This window comes from Notolabrus celidotus, chromosome 9, assembly GCF_009762535.1.
Source record: "Notolabrus celidotus isolate fNotCel1 chromosome 9, fNotCel1.pri, whole genome shotgun sequence".
NCBI lineage: Eukaryota > Metazoa > Chordata > Actinopteri > Labriformes > Labridae > Notolabrus > Notolabrus celidotus.
The window spans coordinates 10,446,343-10,471,925 of record NC_048280.1 but is presented as its reverse complement, the minus strand read 5'-3'; the positions used below and the strand labels follow the sequence as shown (position 1 = coordinate 10,471,925).

At 39.9% G+C, this 25,583-nt stretch overlaps 3 protein-coding genes across 9 annotated transcripts; all 3 read left to right on the top strand.

Annotated features, from left to right (window-relative positions):
• Positions 1-251: 251 nt before the first annotated feature.
• On the top strand, positions 252-6,754 carry isca1 (iron-sulfur cluster assembly 1). Of its 2 annotated transcripts, none has more exons than XM_034692323.1 (4): positions 252-387; positions 4,637-4,690; positions 5,324-5,429; positions 5,768-6,751. In XM_034692323.1, exons 1-4 carry the CDS (start codon positions 307-309, stop codon positions 5,914-5,916), a joined length of 390 nt encoding a protein of 129 aa, XP_034548214.1. In that variant the 5' UTR covers positions 252-306; the 3' UTR covers positions 5,917-6,751. The 2 variants fall into 2 exon arrangements, with proteins under 2 accessions (XP_034548214.1, XP_034548215.1); XM_034692324.1 differs by lacking the exon at positions 252-387 and adding an exon at positions 548-640 and having other exon boundaries at positions 5,768-6,754.
• An 81-nt stretch (positions 6,755-6,835) lies between these two features.
• kiss1rb (KISS1 receptor b) lies at positions 6,836-15,152 on the top strand. 6 transcript variants are annotated; one of them, XM_034692318.1, is made up of 11 exons: positions 6,836-6,990; positions 7,155-7,215; positions 8,186-8,618; positions 8,758-8,888; positions 10,363-10,544; positions 10,648-10,882; positions 11,223-11,347; positions 11,981-12,116; positions 12,661-12,899; positions 12,974-13,141; positions 14,217-15,152. In XM_034692318.1, the coding sequence occupies exons 6-11, from the start codon at positions 10,663-10,665 to the stop codon at positions 14,451-14,453; spliced, it is 1,125 nt and encodes a 374-aa protein (XP_034548209.1). In that variant the 5' UTR covers positions 6,836-6,990; positions 7,155-7,215; positions 8,186-8,618; positions 8,758-8,888; positions 10,363-10,544; positions 10,648-10,662; the 3' UTR covers positions 14,454-15,152. The 6 variants fall into 6 exon arrangements, with proteins under 6 accessions (XP_034548209.1, XP_034548208.1, XP_034548212.1 ...); XM_034692317.1 differs by having other exon boundaries at positions 8,738-8,888; XM_034692321.1 differs by lacking the exon at positions 8,758-8,888 and having other exon boundaries at positions 10,660-10,882.
• Positions 15,153-17,101: 1,949 nt separating this feature from the next.
• On the top strand, positions 17,102-22,857 carry psat1 (phosphoserine aminotransferase 1). The gene is made up of 9 exons (XM_034692813.1): positions 17,102-17,314; positions 18,108-18,168; positions 18,441-18,510; positions 19,614-19,819; positions 20,755-20,927; positions 21,110-21,279; positions 21,393-21,521; positions 22,230-22,367; positions 22,486-22,857. Exons 1-9 carry the CDS (start codon positions 17,258-17,260, stop codon positions 22,586-22,588), a joined length of 1,107 nt encoding a protein of 368 aa, XP_034548704.1. The 5' UTR covers positions 17,102-17,257; the 3' UTR covers positions 22,589-22,857.
• The last annotated feature ends 2,726 nt before the right edge of the window (positions 22,858-25,583 follow it).

Sequence of the window (25,583 nt, the reverse complement as noted above, 5' to 3'; positions counted from 1 at the left end):
AGTGTACAATGAAATACAATTATTAATAGAAGTAAGAAAAGTAGAGTGAGGTGAAAACAAGTCTCACGAAAGAATAACTCTACTATTCAATCAATAGTTTAAAGACCCTACAGTATCTTTAGCATTATATGTAGGTTACGCAACACAACCCATCCAAATATTTGACTTTTATCTTTAAGCTCATTGGTGGCCGTTCCTGCCCGTCATAAAATTGGCCAATCGGTCATCAGGCTGCGTATTGTGGGCGGGCTGCCATGATTTTCGACGCCTGCGCAGTTCATTGTTGTGATTTTAACTGTAGAAAACATGTCTGCCTCCATGGTGCGAGCGACCGTCCGAGCGGTCAGCAAAAGAAAGATATTACCCACAAGAGCCGCGTTGACATTGGTAAGTAATAAACTGTTGATGTAGTCTTACGTCGACCACGTACCTGTCCATCGAGTGTACGTTTAAACAGGATTTCAACGTTTATACTGGCTTCCGTTATGTTGCCTCAATGTTACGTGATCGAGAGTTAGCTTAGCTTGCTAACCTTCCCTAAGTGGAGCGTCAAACGTAGAACAGTTAGTTCTGCTTCAGGGAGGTTCTCGTTAGCTCTTTGATTAACTTGATGAGCTGCTATAAACACCAGAGCTGTTATGTAAGTGTCGTCAGGACGTGATTAATCTGGGCTTAATAGATGCTAATATTACTCCCAGGGAGGCTTGCTAAGCTAAGCTGTTTGGTAATATGCCATCGGCCGTTGTGTTTCATAAAACTGACAGTTCACAATGAAAGGACAAGTGAAGGCAACAGGGCAAACTGCGTCACAGGGATGCGCACCCCACATTACAAACATTTGATGAAAAGCATTTAATTATTTCTAATTTTTATTTTTATACCTTTGTTGATTCCATGTTCAGGCAAAATTCAAAGTTACAAAAAATAAACTAATATCGGGTCTATTACAAATAAACAAGGAGATGTTTAAATACGTACAGGGATGTAAGGATACCGAATCCCAATTTTTGGTTCACGATACAATTCACTCACGATTATCTAACGTGTTTCAAGAAAACAGGATTAAACTCAAAATTTAAATAACTATTATTTTATTTCAATCCTCAGATATGGACAGTTGCAATATATATTTTTTTCTCTAATATTTCTTTTTAAACAAAGTAATCCTTTCTCATTTTTAAGGTGTGTTGTAACTCAAATAAAACCTGCACACTTTTTTTCAGAACCTTGCAAAAAAAGTAAAATCACCATTCATAAATACCTTGTAGGAACATTTTAGAACAGTTATAGAGAAATGGAAAGTGAACGGTTCCCAAATGAAAGTATTAAATATTAAAACAAATAGGGTAAATCTCCTGGAATCAGGGATATAAATTTCAAGTATTCTCCTTGATCGATCTTTGAAAATGTTAAAGATCAATTATCGGTCAATCATTAAAAAAAGGTAAATGTTGTCCATGTCAAAAATAATGCCAAATGCGTTACTTCCCCCTAAATCAAATTTTCCTTCATGACACAATGTATATTACTGATGCTGTCAAACAGCTACAGATCATATTGAGGTGTTCAAAAAGTTAACACGCTGAATATCAACGTGAGGAGCAGGCTTATAAATAATCTGCGCATGGCCATAGAGTTAAGACTCAGACTACAACATGTGGATTTACTGCAACAGGACAACTGAACAGATTCATATTTGGACTCACAGTGTCCAGTTTTCTGTCTACTCGTTCTTAATTAGAAAAATAAGCATGTGAACGTGGTCATGTGTCAGCCGGGAGGACAACCGGGTCATAATCAGTCCGGGGCGGAGAAAAAAAGCGCTCGTGGAGACCTGTCACTCAGCTGCACCCCACAGCTGAGCATCTCTGCTTTGTGCAACAACTTTAGTCAGCTGATTCACATCGAAACATGCTTTAAACCTAAAACACCTTCACTCAGCGAGTGCCGAGAGAGCAGTGCAAGAGACTTAATGATGATTAAAAAGCAGAGTATAATGCAGATGGTGCCTTTTACTGTTTAAAAATAACATCCCGATACAAATTATGTTGAATCCACCCTTATTTGTATCGATTTTTACCGATTTGCAATGTATCGTTACATCCCTAGTATAAATGTTACAATTGTTTATATCTTTGAGGGGGTAAGAGAAGAGAAAGATAGAGAAATAAAAGCACCGCAAATCATGCCGATTCATAGTCATATAAATAATAATAAAAGCTGTTATACTTATATTATAAAGAATAAGTCTATGCACACATAGGCTAGATATACAAGTATGATTCAAAACAGTTTCCTGTGTACATCATGGATTCATGCTAAGCTAAATGGTGGAAAAGGAAGGCTAATGTAATGCTTCTTTTTTGTAGTTCAGGTCAGATAATATAGATATTAGTTTGTAAATGGTGTTTCCATGATATCTCTTTGTTTTTTCCCTTACAACTCATCTACAGTACTTAATTCCTAGACATATCACACATTGATGTGCTCCTCTGTCCCATGCTCGAAGCTTTGCATGAGCAGAGTGCTGAGTCATGCTTTGTTGTAACCGGAGGGAAAAAACGTTTGATGGTGAATATCAACAGGATGCCCTCATGTTAGAGCGCTGCTACAAGATAATGTCTGTGTGTGCTGGTCAGAGCTGATAAAGGCTAGAGAGCACAGAAGGAGCAGCAGATAATGTGTCATGTAAGGTCTCTCCTGTGTGTCTCAGACTAAGAGCAAATATGAACAGAACCCAGCACTCTTTTATAATTAGAATAATAACTGATTTTGTGCTGCAGAGTTTGTGTGCAGGTAACATGGGGCTATAAGTTTGGACCATACCATATTTGTCAGCCCATAAACTCCAGCATCAAGGGATTTACACCATGTTAGTGGTGGGTGATATGACCTAACAAATTGAGTAATAAAACTATGGTGTATAATCATTAAAGATAGAGCAATTAAATTCACCACTTAAAGTAGTTCTAAAATGACCCCTGTATTTACCAGATACAAAGCAATAATGCATCACTAATTAAATGTTATAGCTTAAATGAAGAATACTATGATATCTTTATTTATTATTTTGCTTCAAAATGTTTATTTTGATGCCACTACTTTTGTTAAAAAATGTTCAGTACCTTTATCTAATATAAAATATATCTTCAAGGACTTGCCTTTGCCTATTTACCTGTTAGCCTTATTAATTAGGTTGCATCACACATTGGGCTTTGAGGTTTGACCATAGACACTTACCTATAGCGATGTGCAGCCTGTGTCCAAAATAGGGTAGCCTGTTGAGCTGGAGTGCTCTAACCATGTTTGCACCACTGTCCGTCATCATGCACACCATAGGGCCCTATGAAATCCGTTTTATTTTTTCCAAATTCAGTTTTTAAATTTTTTTAGAATTCCGTTTTTTACACTTTACCACCATATACTGTGCTTTTTGTGTCAGTGAATAAAATGTCTGTTAATGAAACCCTTAAATGTAATGATGGAACACTCTGTTTTTCACATGGCTTTTGGAGGACAAGTGGTCATCACACTTATTTTTATGTTACCATGCAACAGAGCTGAAAGCATGTCACCTGACACAGAGAAGTCATTTGGGAAGTGTTCACCTCTGTGTTGTAGGATGGGTTGTTTGGTGTTTGCTAGGGTTAGTTCTTAATTAGTTATGATGTTTGTTAATTAGCTGATGTTCAGTTTTATGTGATGTCAGTGAATGTGATGACAGGATAGCAGGCTTGAGATTGGGTGAGGGAGAATGGAGGCGGGAGGTGTGTGTGTGTGTGTGTGTGTGTGTGTGTGTGTGTGTGTGTGTGTGTGTGTGTGTGTGTGTGTGTGTGTGTGTGTGTGTGTGTGTGTGTGTGTGTGTGTGTGTGTGTGTGTGTGTGTGTGTGTGTGTGTGTGTGTGTGTGTGTGTGTGTGTGTGTGTGAAGGAAAAAGAGAGGCTGAGGAATGAATGAATCAGAGCCAGGTTCGGAGCAATTATTTCACCTGTGTGCTCGTCGGGGAAAAAGTATGTTAGGGGGCATGTGCTGCACAGATTCCAGTCATTATCAACATAGTGTATTGTGAGGCTGATATATGGTGTTGCGGCTGGACGGACCACAGATCAGCGGTGTTTTTGCTCGCTGTTTCGCTTTCTGCACGCCGGTTAATGTTTACTTCCTCTAGTAAGCGACGTCAGTGACTCGGTGTCACAGGCCTTAAAAGTGTATGCACGTTTACTTTTAAGTAAATCTCCAACATACAACTACTTGGCCCAAATTATGTGAAAACAACGCTTTACTGCGGTAATTACGGTATTGCAAAATCCATTACCGGTTTACCGCACACCGCTACACCATGTTGCTATTGTTGTTCACCTCAGTCTCCTTAACATCCTCACATGAAACCTTAAACATAACACTCCATTATAGCTGGAGCCAAAGAGGTTTCAGTTTTACTATCATAGTGTTTGTACTTTCTGATGTAAGACAAGCTGGATTGTCTTATCACAGTGTGCAAAACTATCAAAACAGACACTGAGACTAAGAACAGAACCAGAGTCTCCCTCTCTGTAGAACACTGTGTCCATCTGAAATCAGTTATTGTGTTTGAAGCTCTAAATAATTACCCTCTTCTCTCTCCTGTCTTTCTTCAGACTCCATCAGCTGTAAACAAGATCAGAGTGTTGTTGCAGAACAAGCCGGAATACGTAAGTGATTGATCAGAATCAGAATCAGAAATACTTTATTTATCCCGTGGGGAAATTCAGTCATTACAGTTGCTTCAATACACAATAAGTAAGAATATCAAATAAAAATAATAGAAGAAAGTAATTAATAAGATATAAATACAAATCCAATGAAAATGATGATAATAAAGTATGCACAGAAGACAAAATAAGTTATGTAGAAAATAAATTACATGGTTGAAGTCCCCCGGAGATCAGGAAGAGGGCACTGTGGTGGTCTGTCTGGAGTCTGGCTATGGCAGTGTTGAGAACGCTGTACGCCGTAGTCGGGTTGGCAGAGGGGGGCTGTAAACAGCTACCAGTATGACATGCGAGGTCTCTGCGCAGACAACATGGTAGGAGGCCCATGGTGCTCGCTGCTCAAACATTTACTGAAACATGATTTTATTAGATTTCTTTTCTATTTGTCAAAAAGCTTTTACATGTTTAAAAGTTACAAACTTTGGATTCCATCCACATCAAACTTTCTTGAAAATGTACGCTGATATACTATTAATTACTGGTTAATAATGTAGCCTTTCCCCCCTTTTATAGGTACTGTAAATAGTGCTTTGTGATTTAAATGACTGTATGTGTCTGTGTGGCTCTTTGTAGATCGGTTTGAAGGTTGGAGTGAGAACACGTGGCTGTAATGGACTGACATACACTCTGGACTACACCAAGGACAAAGACAAATCTGATGAGGAAGTGCTGCAGGACGGTAAGCTACATTTACTTCACTTTTTAACAAGTTTAAACTCCTATCTCTTTTGTCTTTACATTTTTAAATATGAACATTTTCATGTATTTTAATTCGTTTTTAAAGCACCTGGAATTGTAGCAGCTGTGCAATATACTGCTTTGCCTCCACTAGGGGGTGCTATAGTTGGATTTTTTTCAAAATCTCCTCCTAATATGCTTTTGTGCAGTTTTTGAAGGGTTTTAAAAGGCTGTTTTCTTGTTAACACATTTGATACAACCTAAGATAATATTACTGACTGTTGACACCAAAGGTTGGAATGCTGTATTAGTGACCGCTGCACTGTGACTCTTTTCCAGGTGTCAGGGTGTTTATAGAGAAAAAGGCTCAGCTCACCCTCCTCGGGACTGAGATGGACTTTGTGGAGTCGAAGCTGTCAAGCGAATTCGTCTTCAACAATCCAAACATCAAGGGCACGTGTGGCTGCGGCGAAAGCTTCAACATCTGAGCATCATGGAGCCTCCGCCACCCTCCCCCTGTACTCGCCCTGCTCCAAACCCCGTCCCATCATGAAAGACTGAGAGATTGAATAAGACAGACATGAGGAAATCTCTGAGATGTGGACGTGCCTGTGTATCTGCAACTGCTCTTCCCCGGACCACTAGCCTACACACACACTGGTTCAGATTAAAGCTTAGACAAAGGTTTAAATATAGTCTGTGTAGTCAGAACCTTCACAATACTTTGATTTCAGGTTCAGAAACCTCTGATATAAACATCAAATGACCATATTTTTATCTAGAGGCCGGCTGGCTGTCTACTCATATACACGCACAGTATTTTTAGAAATTCAAGTTTCACTTTACTTTGTATGCAAGAGGAAGTGATTCAACTTCGCCGAAGGCTTGCCTCAGATTCAGGTTTAAGTTGGTAAAGCTAGGAGGGAGAATAAGAAGTATGATACTATCAAGTATCCTGTTGTCACCCTCTAAAATCCAAACACGCTGTTAACAACACTGTAGGACCGTGCACTATCATCCTGTTATCAACCAGCAGTATACAAAAGTGGAAGAGTTTGAGTGTCTGGTTTTCTTAGTTTGTAAAGTATTTATCTCTATGTGTAAATATAAAGAATGTAAATCTCCCTTGAACCACACGAACGCACAAAAACCCACACACCAAACATGTATCCTTCACACGAGAGAGTACATGAGGTTAATGTCGGGTTAATTTTTTTTGCTTGATCAAAGCCAGAACTTTGTATAATAGATTGTGTGCTCTTAATATTTGTAACTGTGCAATATGTCTGTGTACATATGAGATAATAAACAGAGAAATCCAACAACGTAAAGCTGTGGGTTGACTGGTTTGTGTCAGGATGGTGGTGACATCCCAACTGAATGGCAGACTTTGACCTGTTGTCATGGAGATGGCTCAGTTATCATTTGAATCTTCATCTCAGTTGTCATGGTGATCACTCAGGAGTCAGAAGCAGATGGGTTGTGTCAAAGTAATCACCAAACTGATGGCTTCTACTCATTTGTTTACTTGTTGATTAGTTTGTGTTTGGGCAGAAGGAGAGGTAAAGGCAGTGATGTTTTTTTGTGCTTACATTGTTTTTAATTTTCTGTTTTTTAGCAGATATTTTTATTTTTGTTTGCTCTAATTGTTTTTTGTTTTGTTTTTTTGTGGGATTTTGACATCACTGAAATAATAATAATGGATATTTATTAATGGTTTCTTCAGGGTCATGTGTGATGGAAACAAGGATGGTGATCCTGACAGCAGAGAGTCTTATGGACTAAAGGTAATTACAAATAGCATCATCAGAATTATTGCTGAATTCACTCCTGCCTTTTTTTCCCCAATGAAAAACAATAAATAAAAAATAAAAAGTTGTTTAATTGCAGCCAGTAAACTTCAGTAGTCAAAGGATTGATGTCCAAATTCATTCATAACGTAGGATGGCAATAAGAACACTTCAAGACAGATTTAAAGCTCCTGTGAGGAGTTTTTGAATAGTTATGAAATGGACTAGAGTAATACTATCATCTTTTTTTTTTTTTAAGTTATATTTTTGGCCTTTTTTGCATTTATTGTATAGGACAGCTGAAGAGAGACATGAAATGTGGGGAGTAGAGAGCAGGGGAAGACATGCAGGAAATGGTCAACCGGCCGGGAATCAAACCGGTGACCCCTGCAACGAGGACTGTAGCCTCTGTATGTGGGGCGCTTAGACTGCTAGGCCATTTTTATGGGGCAGGGAGTGTTAAAGTAAGTGATAGGGGTGAGGTAGGATCCCAGTGTGTTAGTTCCCAGGCAGTCTAGGCCTATAGCAGCATAACTCAGAGCTAGTCCAAACCTGAGCCATCCTTATCTGTAAGCTTTATCAAAGAGGAATGTTTTAAGCCTGATCTTGAAAGTAGAGAGGGTGTCTGCCTCCCGGACCCTGACTGGTAGATGATTCCAAAGGAGAGGTGCCTGATAACTGAAGGCTCTACCTCCCATTACTCTTTAAGAGACTTTAGGTACGACAAGCAGGCCTGCATACTGGGAGCGTAGTGCTCTAGAGGTAATAGGGCACTGTGAGCTCTTTAAGATATGAATGGATTGTCGTTGTTGGATGAAATACCTTTATATAAATGTATGCAAGTTAAAAAACACAACCTTTCCTTTAAACTGGATTAATATGATTTATTGACAAATTGTGACAATAATATGTATCTGTGAGTTTCTGTAAACCCATCCTCTTCTCTCTGTCTCTGTTGTTTCTTCAGATTTCACAGTTCTTAAAGGCTCTGGCTGAGAGGAAACCACCTCCTCCTGACATCACACACATTGACCCCCGAAATATCTCTGCCACCCTCTCCACTTTGAAAAATGCTTCTAATATCAGAGGGGCCTTCAGATCCAGAGCTGTGCTGCCTGAAAACATTAACCAGTTATCAAAGAGTCAGTTTAAGAGGTGGGATCACCTGAGTGGAAGCCCACCTGCCTCTGCTCCCATCCCTGCAGAAAACTCCTCCCCAAACACTGTCTTCCTGGCGCACTTAGTTAGAAAGTCCAGGATGCCGCCCTCCTCTGAGTCTGCCTCCTCTATCCGAGAACGGCTTCAAAGGCATGAGATACATCCCTGCATTCTGGGTATGCAGGCCTGGAGCAAACAGAAGTCTTGTGGGCAACAGGCTACAGTGGACGCTGCCAAAACTGGTGAATAAACAATCATTACATCCACAGTTACAAACAGGTCTCTTATTTTCCTGTTTGCTAAACCAAGCTTTTTTATCTCTAATTCAAGATAGTTCACTCATTTGTCTCCTCTACTGTAGTCACATACAATTTTTTTTAGACATCAGGAGGGCTCAGGCAGGGTTTTGGCAACTGGAGCAACTAAACTGAAGCCACTTTACTTCAATCATGCTGCAGTTATGACTCCTCTCCACATCTCAGCAAGGGTCCTGAAGGATAAAAGAATGATAGGTACCAGTAACGCTTCATGCTCCCTTGCTTTAAGGATTTGCATGTTGAATATTACAGTCTTGGCATAGAAAGGATGACAGCAAATAAGGACGCAAACACATCTGATTTATAAAAACATAGAATTGTTAGGTGCAGGACCAGATTTTGGTGCCTGAAGTGTTCTAGTTTCCCTTGAATGTGAGAAGTATGACCTACATGTACTGGCAGGCTTTGGCTCTGTGCGGATAAACAGCTTTTGTAGAGGGGAAGACAGATGTAATTCCTTGGATTAAAAAATAACTTGATCCATTAGCAGTCATGTGACAACAATTAAGCCACATCTAATCTCCATAAACTAAATCTTGATATAGGTGCAGCCGGAACTCTTCTTTAAGATTGTCAGGGTACTTCTCAAGTTGCAAGTTAGACTGTAAAGAGAAGTATCACAAGGAGAAGGACATGGTGGCTTCAGGTTTTTATCACTTACTGCAGACTGCAGCTGAAGACTCAAAAAGTTGGCAGTTGCTTCCAGCTATCTTAAGACAATAGGTTCCGAGATTGATATTATCAAAAACACCTAAATCATCTAAAGCTATAAATGACAGGTTATGTTTTTTTATCTATTTTTCATTGAAGTAGAAAAACAAAGAGAAGACACTTTGATTAATAATCCTGAACCCACCCTGAAGATGTCTTATAGCTCTCTTCACATTCATGCTACAATTATGTACAATCACCTGTTGCACCAACAAGCATCATTTTGATTTCAAACAGCTGCAAAAGCAAACGTCAACTTTGCTTTCAAACGCTTTCTCTTCACTTGTGTCATGCTGTGAGGTTGGCAAATGAGTCACTCTCTGCTTCTCTGCGAATGCCGTGATGGATGTAATGACAACTTTAAAACTGTTGTGCTGAGATGGAGCAAGGGATCAAGCTGTACCGTCACCCCGACCCCCAGCTGCCAGCATGATTCATTTATTCTGGTTTGCAGGCAGGTACTGGTCATAATGAGTCCCCTGTTTTTGTCGAAAAATCAATGGTTACTGCGCAGTGTTGAATCTAGAGTACACGGTGGAGATGAGTGAAATGCACATTTACACCCAGCACGTGACAACTCAAATCTCAAAACATCTTTCACCCTGTTACATATGAGTCATTTTAACAATTCTGCAGCACACATTGGTCACAATTATGAAAAAAATTAGTCCCACTGACATGAGGCTTTGAGAATAAATGTATAGACATGGCTTATGAAACAATCTAACTTTTGTTTGGTTAAACATCAGACTCATTTCAGCTCTTTTCATCCAGACTTGGCTCAGCTGTACTCACAATCACCTGCAGTTTCACCCGAGGCTAAAACTGTCATACAGAATCAACTGCAGCTATTATAACAGGGCACACAGATCCAGCTGGCTACAGGTGATGGATGAGGAAGATTTTGATTTCATCCACTCCTCCCTCAGTCTCTCTCTCTCTCTTTTAAACCAAACAGACTAGTGTGCCCCTCAAACGCCCCCTCCCCTCCCGAGTCATGGAGGTCTATAACTGGGCTTTCATCTCAGACCTGCAGAAACAGAACAGCAGCCAACTGACTAACACAGGACAAAACCTTCAATACCTTACTTTATACAAAGCATCCCTGCAGAAGCAAACAGGCACAAAACAGGAACACAGGTAAGAGAAGCAATTTATACAGAAAAATTATGTTCAGTAAAATTAGCTGCGATTCAAGCAATATCACATAAATTCCCCATGTGCAAAAGATTTCTTTTCCCAGCTTTTATTTCAGGTGATGATCGTGGAACCAGCAGCCAGTCCCGGTCCAGATTGTGGCCCTTCATGCAACAAGTCCACAGCTTCAGCCGGAGGGGAGCCACCATTGTTGGTCGACGCCTGGCTGGTCCCTACTTTCTTCGGCCTCATCATGCTGGTCGGCCTGGTGGGGAACTCACTGGTCATTCATGTGGTCACCAAACACCAGCAGATGAAGACTGTCACCAACTTTTACATCGGTAACATTTACATTTGTAACATTTGTGTCTTTGTTTTTAATTAGCAAGGACTTTGTATTCGGAGCCACACAGAAACATAAAATGGGAACTTGGGTGCTCAAATCTGGAATTTAAGGGTTCCAAGACCAAGATTATGATATGATATTGATATAAAAGTACATTATTCTTCTGCAGGACATTCATATACTGTATCAAATTCAATTATTCTGTGGTGCTTTTTACATACAAACAAGATAAGGTCTAATAAACTTGTTGATTGTATTCTTTTAAATTAAAATATTTGATCTCATCGTGTTATTTCTTACTTTTTAGGAATCACTGTTCTTGTTCTCTGTCACAGTTAACTTGGCTACGACTGATATCTTGTTCCTGGTCTGCTGCGTGCCCTTCACTGCCACTCTGTACCCGCTGCCCAGCTGGATCTTTGGGGAGTTCATGTGCCGACTGGTGAACTACCTTCAGCAAGTAAGATACACACAGATGAAAAACACATACAGACACAAACAGGAGATGGATTTCTGAATATTAATTATAGCCAGTGATGAGGTAAAGACATCACATGCAAACACCATGCTCTTGTACTGCAACTGTGTTTGGAGAGTCCTGTTTTATTGTAGCATAATGGAAACACTACTGTATGCAGCATAACAATCATAAGATGTGTTTGAATAAAAAAAGAAAAAAGAAAAACAGACAGTAAGGTCCGACACAAGACTTAAAACAACTACTTCTAGTTACTTTAAAGCTCCTGTGAGGAACTTTTTGTAAGTGTATTTTGGCGCCCCACTGTGACAGAGTGATACTGATAACTTTGCTGGGCTTGACCTGTATATTTCTAAGTCGTGTTTTCAGACGAAAAAATCTCAACATGATATCCCCTGAAAGTCAAATGTATCACTCACTTAGCAAATTAAGAAGGTTTTAACAAGGATGAATCCAAATCTAACACAGGCAGACAGAAAGCAAACTTCACACACATTCATAAGCTCTACAAGACATGCACCTAAATCTATCAAAAAATGTGCCAGAGAAGTCAAATTAGAATGAAGTTATTGACAAAAAGTGTTAATCAGAAACATCAGTGTGTTTGTGTTTCAGGTGACAGCTCAGGCGACATGTATCACTCTGTCAGCCATGAGTGTGGACCGCTGCTACGTGACCCTCTATCCTCTGCAGTCACTGAGGCACAGAACACCACGCATGGCTCTGGCTATCTCTGTGTCTATTTGGATAGGTATGACAAAAATAACACCACTGAAGCATGCAAACTTAAAGTGGCTGATTTAGCTTCTTTTGCTAATGGGATGAAAAGTACAAACTGTTTTAAAAACATCTGGTTTAATTGAATAAATGCTTTTCATCAACCAATTATCACATAGAAAAACAGCTACACTGATTTTGGATTTAATAATAAAATCACATTTCTAATATGTTATAATTGAAATTCCCTTTTCCCCTCTCCCTCCTCCCTTTTTATGCAATTTCTGCCTCGTCTTACCTCGCCTTTATGTAGAAAATGTGATGTCCTAGTTTCTGAATTCAGTTTTAATCCTTGACAACATCTTGTCAGTTTTCTGGAGTCATCTGACTTCCATTTCAACTACAGGATAATATGGATGGCCATGAAAGCAGCAACTGCTATCCCTGTGTGTACTTCTAGACTTAGCCTAGAACTACTAATGGATGAAAGGAGCCTACATTTCAAAACTCTAAGTTACTCAAGGAAAGGGTATCCTACAGAATTTGTAGCTCTCAGTCATGATTCCTGTCCTCTCTAGGCTCTTTGTTGCTGTCCATCCCTGTAGCTGTGTACCAGCGTCTGGAGGATGGATACTGGTTTGGTCCTCAGACATACTGCAGCGAGGTCTTCCCCTCTGCCCACCTCCAGAGAGCCTTCATAATCTACAGCTTCCTCGCCGTTTACCTGCTGCCTCTGCTCACCATCACTGCCTGCTACGCCTTCATGCTGAAACGCATGGGCCAGCCTAGCGTCAATCCCATCGACAGCGGCTACCAAGTAAGCGAGAGAAAATTAGTTACTGTAGCTTTTTTTCACCTTTGATATGTACTGATATGAGAAGGTTTACAAAGTGTACCCGGTTCAAGCTGCAGACTCAGGTGGCGCGAGCAGCAGCCGTGCGGGCGAGGGTCTCCAGGATGGTGGTGGTGATGGTGGTCCTGTTCCTCATCTGTTGGGGGCCAATCCAGATCTGCATCCTCCTGCAGGCTTTTGGCCTCCGCAGCTACGCTCTGTACAAGGTGCTTTACGTTGTTTGATTCGATGGGCCTCACTTATAAGTGGGGATATAGTAAAGATGTAACCTTCTATAAATGCATCATTTGATCTACACTATCAATCCTAATTGTTCAATCATATTAGACCCTCAGTGTGTTCCAAGGACCAGTTATCTGATTGACACATTTAGTCATAAACTTATTGCCTGTGACACTAAATCCACAATCAATTTTCATTCATGTGCTCATATTAATACATGTTTAGGTAGTGAATAATATGAGGGACTCCTTGTGGACAGCAGAGGGCACCCACCTGTTCCTCAAAGCAGCCATGTCCTTCATTATGCCAGCCATAACAAAATTAATCAAAAGCACATGTCGCATCAAAGACAAATATTATTTGCATGCAATAAGTTATATTTGGCTGTATGGCTCTGTTTTGAGGGTTCCCTGCCCTTCCATGTGCATATGTGGAATGCCAAAGCCTGAAAGAGAGGGTAGAGCACACCCCCTCTCCCTTTCATGTGCATACATAAACATTTAAGGCAGGGAGAGCAGCAGCAGTAAAGATCCCCTGGGCACAGAAAAGAGCAGGCACCTTAATACATATGACACATGTAAAATCAGACACAGCATAGAAATCTGAGTTATTTTGCATTGCTTGTGGTTATCCTTCAAAGCCACAGAAGCCTATGGTCCTAGGTTTTGTAGCATTTAAAAAGCAAAATGAAAGATGAAACACAAGTCACAGTATAAAAAGTTGAACAAGAATGTAGTGAGGGACCATCAGTGTTAGCTAATCACATTCGTTCACATTCACACACCTCTGAACAACAGAGGGAGCAATTTGGGGTTCAGTGTCTTGCTCAAGGACACTTCGGCATGTGACTGCTAGAGCTGGGATCGAACCACCAACCTTCCAATTGATAGACGACCGACTCTACCCACTGAGCCACAGCTGCCCCATATATGGATATATATATGGATATATATGGATATATATATGGATATATATGGATATATATATGGATATATATATGGATATTTATGGATATATATATCAACTCTTTTTATGTCAAGTCTGTCTTTACCTCCACAGCTGAAGATCTGGGGTCACTGCATGTCTTACTCCAACTCCTCTGTCAACCCACTGGTTTACGCCTTCATGGGAAACAACTTCAGAAAGGCCTTCAAACACGCCTTCCCCGCCCTATCTCTGTGGCGCACAAGAGGGAGAGTGAGGGTGGGAACCATGGACACAGAGGAAAGGGGAGAGACTGATCACCAGGCACCCAAAGGAGAAGCAGAGATGCACTTTCTTTCATCTGGGTCCTAAAGGTCATGCCCTGCATTTGGACACTCTGCACATTGTTCATTTATTTATAGTCTGTTTGTTCTTGAGATGAGAGAGTCTGCTCAGTATGTGAGCATGGTACACACTGACCCAAATACACACACAGACTATCCTGACACAAAATGAACTCCATACAGAGAGCAGCAAGAACACCAGTGAATGACAGGTTTACCCACACTCCTACACACTGACACACACACTGCCAGTCATGTGATCTCTTTAAAAGGACAAACCAGTCAGGTGGCTCTTGTGACCTCCACATGCTGCTAAAATACAATTATGTGTGTCACATTTTTCTGGTTTAGCTCAACTGTGCATCAGTTTCATTGCATGTAAAAGTGTTTGAGCTCATGGTCTGATCTTGTACAGAGAAAATTAGTTACTACAACCTTTATTACCAGAAACCATGTCAATTCATTTCAAGGTATCACAGAAAGAGTAAAAGTTAGTCTTGATTTCTGATTAACACTGCTTTACAATAACACTTTTTTTTTAATACTCTTGTTGGTTTTATTCTAATTTCAGGGTCTCTTGTTATTTTATTTGACTGTCACTCAACAACAGGAAATACTGTACTTTCTTCTCCACTTTAAAACTCCTGTGAGGAGATTTTAGCCAGTTATGAAAGAGACCAAATTTAATACTGATGTCTCTTTATAATCTAATAAATAAATAAGACCATTGGCATACAGATTGATCATTATTACACACTGAGTTACCATCCATCTTCAATCGGCTGGTGCAGGGTAGGTGTCAGGCGAAGTGATTGACGGAATGCTGAAGAAACAGTCTTTTAACACATTGTTCATGGTAAATACTCTCAATAAATGATATATCTGACTGTCAAAAGAAAGCATGATGGTAGTTTTCTGTTAGGTAAACTACTTACACATGTACATGACAAAATCAGAGTAGACTGGTTTGCCAACAGGGTGCGCCTCACAGTACCTTTAATTACTTGTCAACTGTTACTTGATACTAGTCACGTACTTTGCAGTAAATCTGTAAATGGCCCTTTTTAATACAAATATGCCTAACATTTCATTGTATCAGCCGATCATATATGGGGATTTGTTTTAAAAGAATGATTTTAACAAGTAGGGTGATGGTGTCCTTTGTGAGGGACACTGATAATTAGATAAAGCTTTAGTAATGAAAATAATAATCAGCAGCAGCTTTGATAAAATGGTTAAGAATAACTCTATGTTGATCTTAGCAGTATGCTGCTGCTTGAACCTGAATGCACAACAGATATATCCACTCATTAGGCCTTTTTTTAATTTCTAAATTCCTTTGAGACTACCGGTTTGTTTTCAATGCATTTTGTCACCGTATTACATATTTGTAATAGCTATTTGTGCATTCTTGCTATAGCTAGGCCTACATTTTGTTTATCAGTGCAATGATATTCTTTGTCAGCTTCTACATAGAGCCCATTGATTTATAGACTATATTAACAGACCACATGAGAACATTAGATAAAAACAGCCAATGAGTAGGCTACTGCTTCTTTGTACTCCTAAAGTCACTTGAAAGAGGGGGCACGTTTCAGGTAACACAACGAAAGGGTATTAACCAGCAAACTTAACGTCAGAGACAAGCATTAACTTATTCTTAGCGAGTGAAATTGCTACAAAAGTTTCATCCCGTTACTTCAGTTGTGTTTTTGGCTGTTAATATGTTTTTCATTGAATGACATTAAGAGAAAATCAACAACAAACAAGAGTAAAGGGTTGACAGTTATTTGGTCTGACATAAGCACGCCCAGATTGAAAGCGCGCTCACGTTTTGTGGTGCGACAGTGAAGCCAACCAATGTGTCCTCGAATCCATATCCACCAATAAGAGCCCATTACCAAACAGACATGTAACATCAGCCAATGAAATTACTGGCTGAGATTGTAGCTTTTGAGCTGCCTTCAAGGAAAATGAAAGTTATCTGAATTTCGCAAATTCAAACTCACTCATTTAATCCGCATGAAGAAAAAATACTTCTTGAATTACTGGATCATTTAAATCCAAGTGAATTTGAATGTATCAGGTTACTAAATACTAATTTCTAGAAATATGTTCCAATAATTTTGTTATTGTTGTTATTATAATTTTTTTTTACAATACAATTTCACAATTTCCACATTCTAAATAAGTATTGTTTATTTTGTCTGAAACTGTCCCAGCATTATTGCTATTAATGCATTTTTCTGATTAATTTGACAGAGAGATGCTTGTTTTGGTGTGTTTTTTTTAATTTCTGTATACATGTCTAAAATCATAAAGAAACGCCAAAACAATAATTAATATTTTAGGCTATGTAATCAAAATATAACCACTATAATTAGCAATATTTTTTGTTAGATTGAATATATTTTATCGGCTGAACTCTTGTAATTGAACAGAGTACAGAAACTGAAATGATAAAATGGAGTACAATGTCATACAAGATGTGATACAAGATGTGATACAAGATGTGATTACAATAAGCGATATTGATACGTACACATTAGTGTTAGTCAGCTTAGATTATGATTTAAATAATGTGTAAAGTTCAACAATATATATAAATCAGACACGCCCATGGTTTAGTTAAAGCATTACATTTTTTCTTGGAGTATCTATTTTACGAGGCGTACTTGAACGCAACATCTTCAACTGGCATCCACGCTGAAGAGCACAGGAGGAGAGCAGCAGCAGCAGTACCGAACAGAATAAGGGGGAAGTAATAATCCACATCGCTGAATCAAACAGAGGAACTGTCTTTTATCTGAACACAGGGAATCATTTCACATCATGGAGCAGAAACAAACTATCAACTTTGGCGCTGGACCTGCAAAACTCCCCCAAACCGTAAGTTGCAGAAACTCCTTTACATTAAAATGCTTGTGTAACGTTTAAAACAAGGAAAGGGTGCAGGGGACAAGCTAACCATGGTACTCCAAAATTAATGTCACTTTCACAATATAAAAGGTGAGATTGTTTTCTGATCGGGGTGTCTCTGCAGATGCACTCTGCAGTCATAATGCACAATACCACCTATTATTTTATTTGATTGTGTTAAGCAACATGGAGTCTCAGTTTTTAAACATTCACGGTGAATGAGTTGCCCCCATAGACTGTATGGTGGCCCCCCTCTCGCAGACATAGTCACAGGCCTGCTGTTACATGTGGGTTAATGACTGTGTAGATGTCGACTTGGCGTTTGTCAGCAGCTCCAACAAGCTGAAAACAGAGTGTTGAGTTGCATCAGCCTCATTCATTCATGTGGAAACCTGCTCCTTTGGGCCTCAGTGGCGCCTGCAGCCTCTAGATGGCAGAATCATGCCATGCAGGTGTGAAGAAGTAATCACAGCCTGCACTCAGAAAACCAACTCAGATTCACATTGAAGGATAAAATAAACACTTGACTAATAAAGTTATGTTGATCAAAGCAAGAAAAAAGGTAATAAACAATATTATTTTGTAGAATAATGTGTAATACCAAAATTTTACATACATAGAGGGACATCTCTAAACACTGTCCTTGTTGCTGTCCAAACTTTTTTTTTTTAAATCTACATTTTAAACCTCCTAAAATCCTGTCAATCAGGCTCTATTTTTTATGCAATTTGTGGATTTTGAAAAGATACTGATTTTTTTGCAGGTGCTGATTCAAGCACAAAGGGAGCTCCTCAACTATGGTGGCACTGGCATCAGTGTTCTTGGTGAGTACAACCTCAGGATTTATTTAGAGTTAAATGATCTGTATTCTTGATTATCAGACATACACACATCATGACATATCTCCAGCTGATAACTGTCCAGTTCACAGACATGCACATTAAAAGACAAAGTCTTCATATGGGATTCATTTTAGGCAGCTGACTGAAGCATGTGTTTGCACTTTTTCAATCAATTTTAAGCAACACATCAACAAAGTTATCTTTCCTGTTATTGTTTCTATTGAATGTAATGTATTTGATTCTGTTTGAACCAGAAATGAGCCACAGATCATCCGACTTCAATAAAATCCTCAACAGAACAGAGAGTCTCATGAGAGAGCTGCTGTAAGTGCTGCTTTGTTGTTTGACACATTGCTCCTCCTGTACTGTTCTTCTTCTTCACTCCTGTTTTGTTTAAAGACACAGTCAGTGTTTTAACATTAAAGTACAGCACCATCATGACAGCTCATCCCCGATAATATTTTGTTTCATATTTCAGCTTATGATATTGAAAATTTTGAATCCTATTTGGAAGTAAAACGTCACCTGCACTAGTTGGCACCAGAATGACCGTTCGGATAAACTATTCATTAATATTTTTAGTTTTATGTATATGAATGAAGAAGTTGTATATAGGCTTTGTCTAGTTAAGTTGGCTTATAACCAACTAGGGAAATGTGTAACAAGCACCGGCATATTGTTGTTAACCTGCAAGGAGGACCAAAGGCTGGTGGTGCTAGCTCTGCTAGTGTTAGCCACACTCTGCATACCAATTTGACATTGTTTACAAGTAGACTCTGTGACCCCATGTTTAGCCGTGTCAGCTTAATTTCTATAAAAGATACTCTGAAATACAGAAGAAAAATTATGCAGTAACATGTATTTGAAATATGACTCCTTTTAAGTCAATAGTTCTCTTTTAACTTTGTGTTTCTCGTGTCCTCTCTTGTGCCAGCATGTCAGGCTAGTTGTGGTTGAACTCCAAACCTGTTCTGGTTAATCTGTGTAAAGGTGGTGTTTGTAGTTCTTTTGGGTGTGTCCATCCAAATATTTATAAATGTATGATTAAACAGAGAGAGTTAAAGCTTCTTGTAATCCTTTTTTTGTGGATTTTACACTTTTTATGCATTGAACTCTTAACCAAACTGTTGTTGTTATGAGGACAGTATGTTTTACAGATGTAATTCCCCTATACCAACTTCTTTGAACTGTAATTTAGGTTGATTTGGTTAATAACTTGTCATGGTACACCCCTAGAGCAGCACTAAAAGTCATAACATTCTCACAGATTGTTTTATAAAATAACACATAAAGGGTATATACCTTTTTTAAAGCTATGAATTCAAAAGTTTAATGTCTCTTCAGATATTAAAAAAATACCACCAACACTTGCAAAAAACTGCAAACTGTAAAAATGTATTAATTAATTTTCTTTCTTGTTTTGACAGAAACATCCCCGATAACTACAAGGTGATGTTTCTGCAGGGCGGAGGGTCCGGACAGTTCAGCGCTGTCCCTCTAAACCTGATTGGTCTGAAAGGTGACAGGTGTGCGGACTACTTGGTGACCGGCACGTGGTCGGCAAAAGCAGCGAAGGAAGCGGAAAAATACGGCAAAGTCAACATCGTCCATCCAAAGCTGGACAGTTACACGAGTAAGTGTGGGGATGGGGACATGATGTTCTTCTTCTAACAGGAGTAAGGAATCAATCAGTCCCTGGATGGAGGCTCTGTAACTACACTTATTTGTCTTCAATGACATGAAGTGTGGCCAATTCAGCTCTGTTCCGCTTTATTTTGTGTCAGCTCCTATCCTATGGTCATTGTCATTCACGCTGCATTAGAACAGTCCTTATACAAACCCGGGCTGTGTGTTCTGGCTGTTGCGTAAGAGAACAAAAGACCTGGCAACCAATGAAAGCCTCTGGTATGTGAGCAGCCCATTTCCACATGGTTGTGTCTGATTTGGGTTCTCATTAGGGTTCATGTTTAATTTAACATTTGGTTATTTTTCCCATTTCCAACTACATTTATCAGAAGATGCTGAAAATGTATTTATTTGAACAAAGTTTGATCAAAGTTATCTAACCCTGGAATCACAATCAAATGTTTCTGAACCAAAGAGCCCTGAGGACTTAAAGTCAACCAGTGCATCTACTGTAATATTTGCTACTTGGTAACTGTGACACTAAGACCCAGTTGTAGGGCGAATCAAAATGTAAAAAGTTTTTTCTGAGCCAAACAATGAGCAGATGAAGTGGGTTGAAGCTGAATGTGTGAAGTAGATTTGCATGAGCACTCAGGTTGACATATTTTACTGCAAAAGTAAGTCCACAACTTCTTTATGGTGGAATAACTGGGAACTGAGTTGATAAAAATGTGGTGTGTGGGTATCCACAATGCTCAGAACATGAATGTGGTCTCAGTCTTCCTCACGAAACTAACCTGTGGAACATGGTAAACATTAAACATACTAAGCATCATGTCACAGTCTTCACATTGAGACAGTTAGCATGGCTAAGAGAAAGTACCATGGCTGTCTTTATACTGGTTTAATGTTTTATTTATTTTTCTTTGGTGCTCCCTCCAGGAATTCCCGACCCCAGCAGCTGGACCCTGAACCCCTCAGCCTCCTACGTCTACTACTGCTGCAACGAGACGGTTCACGGCGTGGAATACAACTTCACACCCGAAACAAACGGGGTGATCCTCGTCAGCGACATGTCCTCAAACTTCCTGTCCCGACCCGTGGATGTGTCGAAGGTGAGAACAAGAATGATACTAAAAAAAAAAAGGCCTTTACCTCTCTCACTTTGCTGCTGCTGCTCAGCCTACATATTGACAGAGACCTTTTGGACTCCAACTGTATCAGTTCTGAGTCCAGTAAGTTAGTGATGTTCTTAAAGATGGAGTCTGATTTAAACATGTCATTTTTCTTTGTGTAGTTCGGCCTGATCTTTGCCGGGGCTCAGAAGAACGTGGGCTGTGCCGGTGTGACAGTGGTCATCGTTCGAGAGGATTTGTTAGGCAACGCTCTGAAAGAGTGTCCAATCGTCATGGACTACAAGGTGATGGCTGAAATGAACTCCCTCTACAACACACCGCCGTGTTTCAGGTACGGACTCACCTCCAGTGACTTCTCACAAACATTACCAAAACTACAAACTATAAATGTAAAGGTACTTTTGCAGTCATTTTTACCCCTGATTGATTGTTTCGTCTGTGCAGTATCTACGTCATGGGTCTAGTTCTGGAGTGGATTAAGAACAACGGTGGCAGCGCTGCCATGGAGAGGCTCAACAAGCAGAAGTCCTCCATGATTTATGACATCATCAGCGCTTCGAATGGTTTCTTTGTGTAAGTATCATCAAACTTTAGCCGTAGGTGTTTAAATGTAGGAAATTCATGATCACAATTTTATTTGATTAAAGGCTGATTTATACTTCTGCGTTGAATCAACGGCGTACCCTACGCCGGGGGTCCGCGTAGCTCCCATACCTACGCCGTGGCCTACGCACGTAGCTGACGTGCACCTCCTCCAAAATGTAACTCCCCGTAGAGCCGACGCGGACCGCAAGCTCTGTGATTGGTCCACTCGGCGGCTTTGTCTTTCCCGCATTTACAACACTTCCGGGATCCCGGACATCCGCCGCACATCGGCCGTGTATTTCATCTCCTCCTCTCTATTCTTCATGTAATCATGTCTGTATGATAAACAGCAACATGTATCAGCTGTAGATTAACATAACACGCTCTGAAACTCTGTGGAAAAGTAAACAGAGATCGTAGCGGGACCGGAAGCAGGCGGACGGCTATCAGAGAGACCACACTGCCCTCAGGCGTTTCGGCGGAGAATTGCTGCGCGACACGGACACACCGACGCACAAGTATGTGGGGCTCATGTCCGCGTCAGCCCCTGCTGCGTAGGGGAGACGCAGAAGTATAAATCAGCCTTAAGTTATGTTAATTTATTAACCGTATCTGCAAAGATTTCAGCAGAGTGATTTATGACCCGGATTAAAATAGTTATATTAGAACTCCTCTCCGTTGTGTCCACCGGTCCAGGTGTCCGGTTGAAGACACTTGTCGTAGTCGGATGAACGTTCCATTTCGTGTCGGGAAGAAGGAAGGAGATGATGCCCTGGAAAAGCAGTTCCTGGAGGGTGCAGCAAAACGTGGAATGATTTCACTGAAGGGACACAGGTTAGAGGAACAATATCACAAATGAGTAAATTTATACACACCAGCAGTTAAAAAAGTTGAAAAACATACTCTTCCATTCTTCAACCTTTTAAAAATGACACTGTGTCTCCCTCTGCAGGTCAGTTGGAGGAATTCGTGCCTCCCTGTACAACGCTGTCACACTGGAGGACACTGAAGCTCTGGCCGCCTACATGAGAGAGTTTCTCAAGGAGCATCAATAAAACAAAGCTCATTTAAAGTCAGCTGGTTTACACAGTGGCAGGTCATTGCTACAGAACAGTTCAGATCTGTGGTGGATAAAAATGGTGCATCTTCTCAAAGGGTGAGAAACTACAATTAAAGCTATTTCCAGTAAAATTCTTATTAAATCTGTTTCATAAACTAATGTCTTAATGTATTTGTTGACTAACAGGGCTTTGTTGTACATAATGTAGTCGATATTTGTTCTAAATATGTTTACATTCCAGTAAATCTAACTTCACAAAACTTACATTGTGCAGCTTTATTTCTTCTTTTGAATTTTTTTTTTCATCAACACCACATTTTGCAATCGAAACACATCAAACAGTATCAACAGCAGAGTATTTCTATCTTGTGACAGAAAACAGTGCTATGTGACCAAAATGATGCGGACATGAACCACATTCAGTCCCCACAACTTAAAGAACTAACAGCTTACGAATACACTATACCACTGCCACATGACTGCCTCAAACTGGTCATTGTTTTAGGGTCTGGTATCCACTTGTTAGCAAGAGCAAAACCTCAGATTTTAAGTATGTATTATCATTGTTATTGAACAAAACTTAAAAATCTCTCTGGATTCAATTCATATGAGAGCTTTTTTCATGAATTTAACAAAATGTTCATTAAAAAGAAATAAAAATCTGACTTTGAGACTGGAGAACTGGTCATGCAAAAAGTGCAGTTTCATATTTTCTTCACGGAACAGTGCGTTAAAGAATTCAATAATATTTTGTCTGCATAAAATTTAAGCAACCCTATTTCCTGAAGAAGTACATGTGATTTGCTTTAAGCATTTTAATTAAAACATAACCTCCTGAGGATTTTGTTTAGTCATGCTGTGCTCAAGATCAAGAAAGAACCTCAAAGCTAAGTAAAAAAAAAACCTCTAGGCGCAGACTTAGCCTAACAGTTGAGTTCCGTGCCAATGTAGCGGGCTGCCCAGGCTCCATTCCAGTTTGTGGAATGGAGCCATGTCATTCCCCTCCTCTCTCTCCGGTTTCCTGTGTAAAAGTGTGAAAGCACCCCCCCCCCCTTAAAAAAATAAATAAAAAATCTGCACAGCTTGATACCCACTGCAGATGTTAAGTAAGAAAATGTGTCCCATAAACCTGCGGCTATAGTCTCTTTCTTGTCTTGGCAAAGATTAATTTTGACTGATTAAGAAACAGATTATCTCCACATACATCTAAAATCAGCATGTCTATTAATCTATGAAGCTAATCTATCTGCACTTCTCTCTTCTTGAATATAAAACAGCTTTTAAGCCCTGAGTTTCTCTTAAATGGTTATACTGTATGCAGCTCAACCACTTAAGCTCAGTTAGTCTGCGGCCTGTGATGTTAAGCAGCCACCTCCCACCTCTTCACTGTCAGCAGAAACAGCTCAGCATGTAGGAGTGAACAGGTCCGCGCAGCACCAGCAGGGTGGCAGGACGACCTCAAAGGGAGAGAGACACCGTCCTCCATCTGGATGTCCAGAGGCTGCCTCCCCTGCTGCATTCGCCCCGCTGAGACTGTGCTTCAGCTCCAAGAGCTCTGAGGGTATCTCACCCTGACCTTTGACCTCCCTGGAGTGAAGGCAAAAGAGACAGAAGGAGGCAGAGGAGAAATTCAGTACAGGGAACAATGATGTAAAAGACTTTGAGGCTGCTCAGAATGCAAAACTTCAATGATTTGTTACTCTGAAAGTGATTTGGAAACAGATAGTGAGGTGATTGTCTGAGAATTGGTGAGGGTGTATTTTCTTTATATTTGACTTCACTTTGTCAATGTCAGCAGCTGCACCTTAGTTTCTCTATTTGTGTTTCAGTACTCAACATCTTGTAACACAAAAAAGCCCAGCAGACAATGATAAAAAAAAATGTATTTAAACTTTGGAAATAACACAAAGAAGGTTTCTTTAATCAAGTTACACAGAGAGCCATGTCCTCAATTTCACTATCTCTGTTACTGTAGTTTTTTAAGGTGCAGAAGCCAGGTAGGTCTTCTGTGTGTAGCGTGGTCTATCTTTAAGTGTGCTGTGTAAAACCTAGATTACAAAGTGTGAAATCAACAATTATGGAATTAGATATCAAATCATCAATGATGAGCTCAAAGGAAAAAAAAACTAGGAAATAAAAAAAACAAAACAATTAAAGCTCCTGTGAGGAATATTTTAGTGTGGCGCCCTCCTGTGGGGCAAAACAGCACCTCTTATCTCACTACTGCCCTTTTCCTTTACTTGTGTTAAATCAGAAATACTTTATTTATTCCGGGGGGAAATTCAGTCATTAAAGTTGCTCCTATACACAATAATTAAGAATATCAAATAAAAATAATACAAGAAGTAATTAATAAGATATGAATAAAAATAAAATGAAAATAATGATAATAAAGTATGTACAGAAGACAGAATAAGCTATGTACAAAATAAATGGTTGAAGTCCTCGGAGATCAGGAAGAGGGCACTCTGGTGGTCTGTCTGGAGTCTGGCTATGGCAGCTTTCAGAATGCTGTACACCGTAGTCGGGTTGGCAGAGGGGGGCTGTAAACAGCTACCAGTATGACATGTGAGATCTCCCTGCGCAGACAACATGGTTGGAGGCCCACAGCGCTCTCGGTGCTATCCCGGTCCGCCCGGACATTCTGTAAGCCGTCAATGGAGACGTTGTTGTCGGGAATATCTTGATACAGCCACGTTGCCGTGAAGCTCTCCGTCTGATTCCTGGCTAGTCCTGTTAGCTCGCCTGTCTTATAAGCTAGAGATCTCACGTTGCCTATGGTGAGAGACGAGAGACGCCGTTTCTATCTCCTCTCAATAAACCTCCGTCTCTCCACGTAATGTTTTCTGACAAAAAAATCTTATCATGTAGTTTTCAAACAGTCAAACATATCACTCACTATCTGTCTGTATCATAGAACATGACAACACTTCTGCAGAGTGCTGTAACTTCTTCTGTCTGACACCTACCCTCAGCTGTGATTACGTGCA

Bases quoted from the DNA above. Each gene is read 5' to 3' on its own strand.
- kiss1rb (XM_034692321.1), top strand. From the start codon at position 10,663: ATGATCGTGGAACCAGCAGCCAGTCCCGGTCCAGATTGTGGCCCTTCA. The intron at 11,348-11,980 runs GTAAGATACACA...TTTGTGTTTCAG, and splicing joins TGGTGAACTACCTTCAGCAA to GTGACAGCTCAGGCGACATG. The intron at 13,142-14,216 runs GTGCTTTACGTT...TTACCTCCACAG, and splicing joins GCAGCTACGCTCTGTACAAG to CTGAAGATCTGGGGTCACTG.
- psat1 (XM_034692813.1), top strand. From the start codon at position 17,258: ATGGAGCAGAAACAAACTATCAACTTTGGCGCTGGACCTGCAAAACTC. The intron at 18,511-19,613 runs GTAAGTGCTGCT...TTGTTTTGACAG, and splicing joins AGTCTCATGAGAGAGCTGCT to AAACATCCCCGATAACTACA. The intron at 21,522-22,229 runs GTAAGTATCATC...CCACCGGTCCAG, and splicing joins GCTTCGAATGGTTTCTTTGT to GTGTCCGGTTGAAGACACTT.
- isca1 (XM_034692323.1), top strand. From the start codon at position 307: ATGTCTGCCTCCATGGTGCGAGCGACCGTCCGAGCGGTCAGCAAAAGA. The intron at 388-4,636 runs GTAAGTAATAAA...GTCTTTCTTCAG, and splicing joins CAAGAGCCGCGTTGACATTG to ACTCCATCAGCTGTAAACAA. The intron at 5,430-5,767 runs GTAAGCTACATT...ACTCTTTTCCAG, and splicing joins TGAGGAAGTGCTGCAGGACG to GTGTCAGGGTGTTTATAGAG.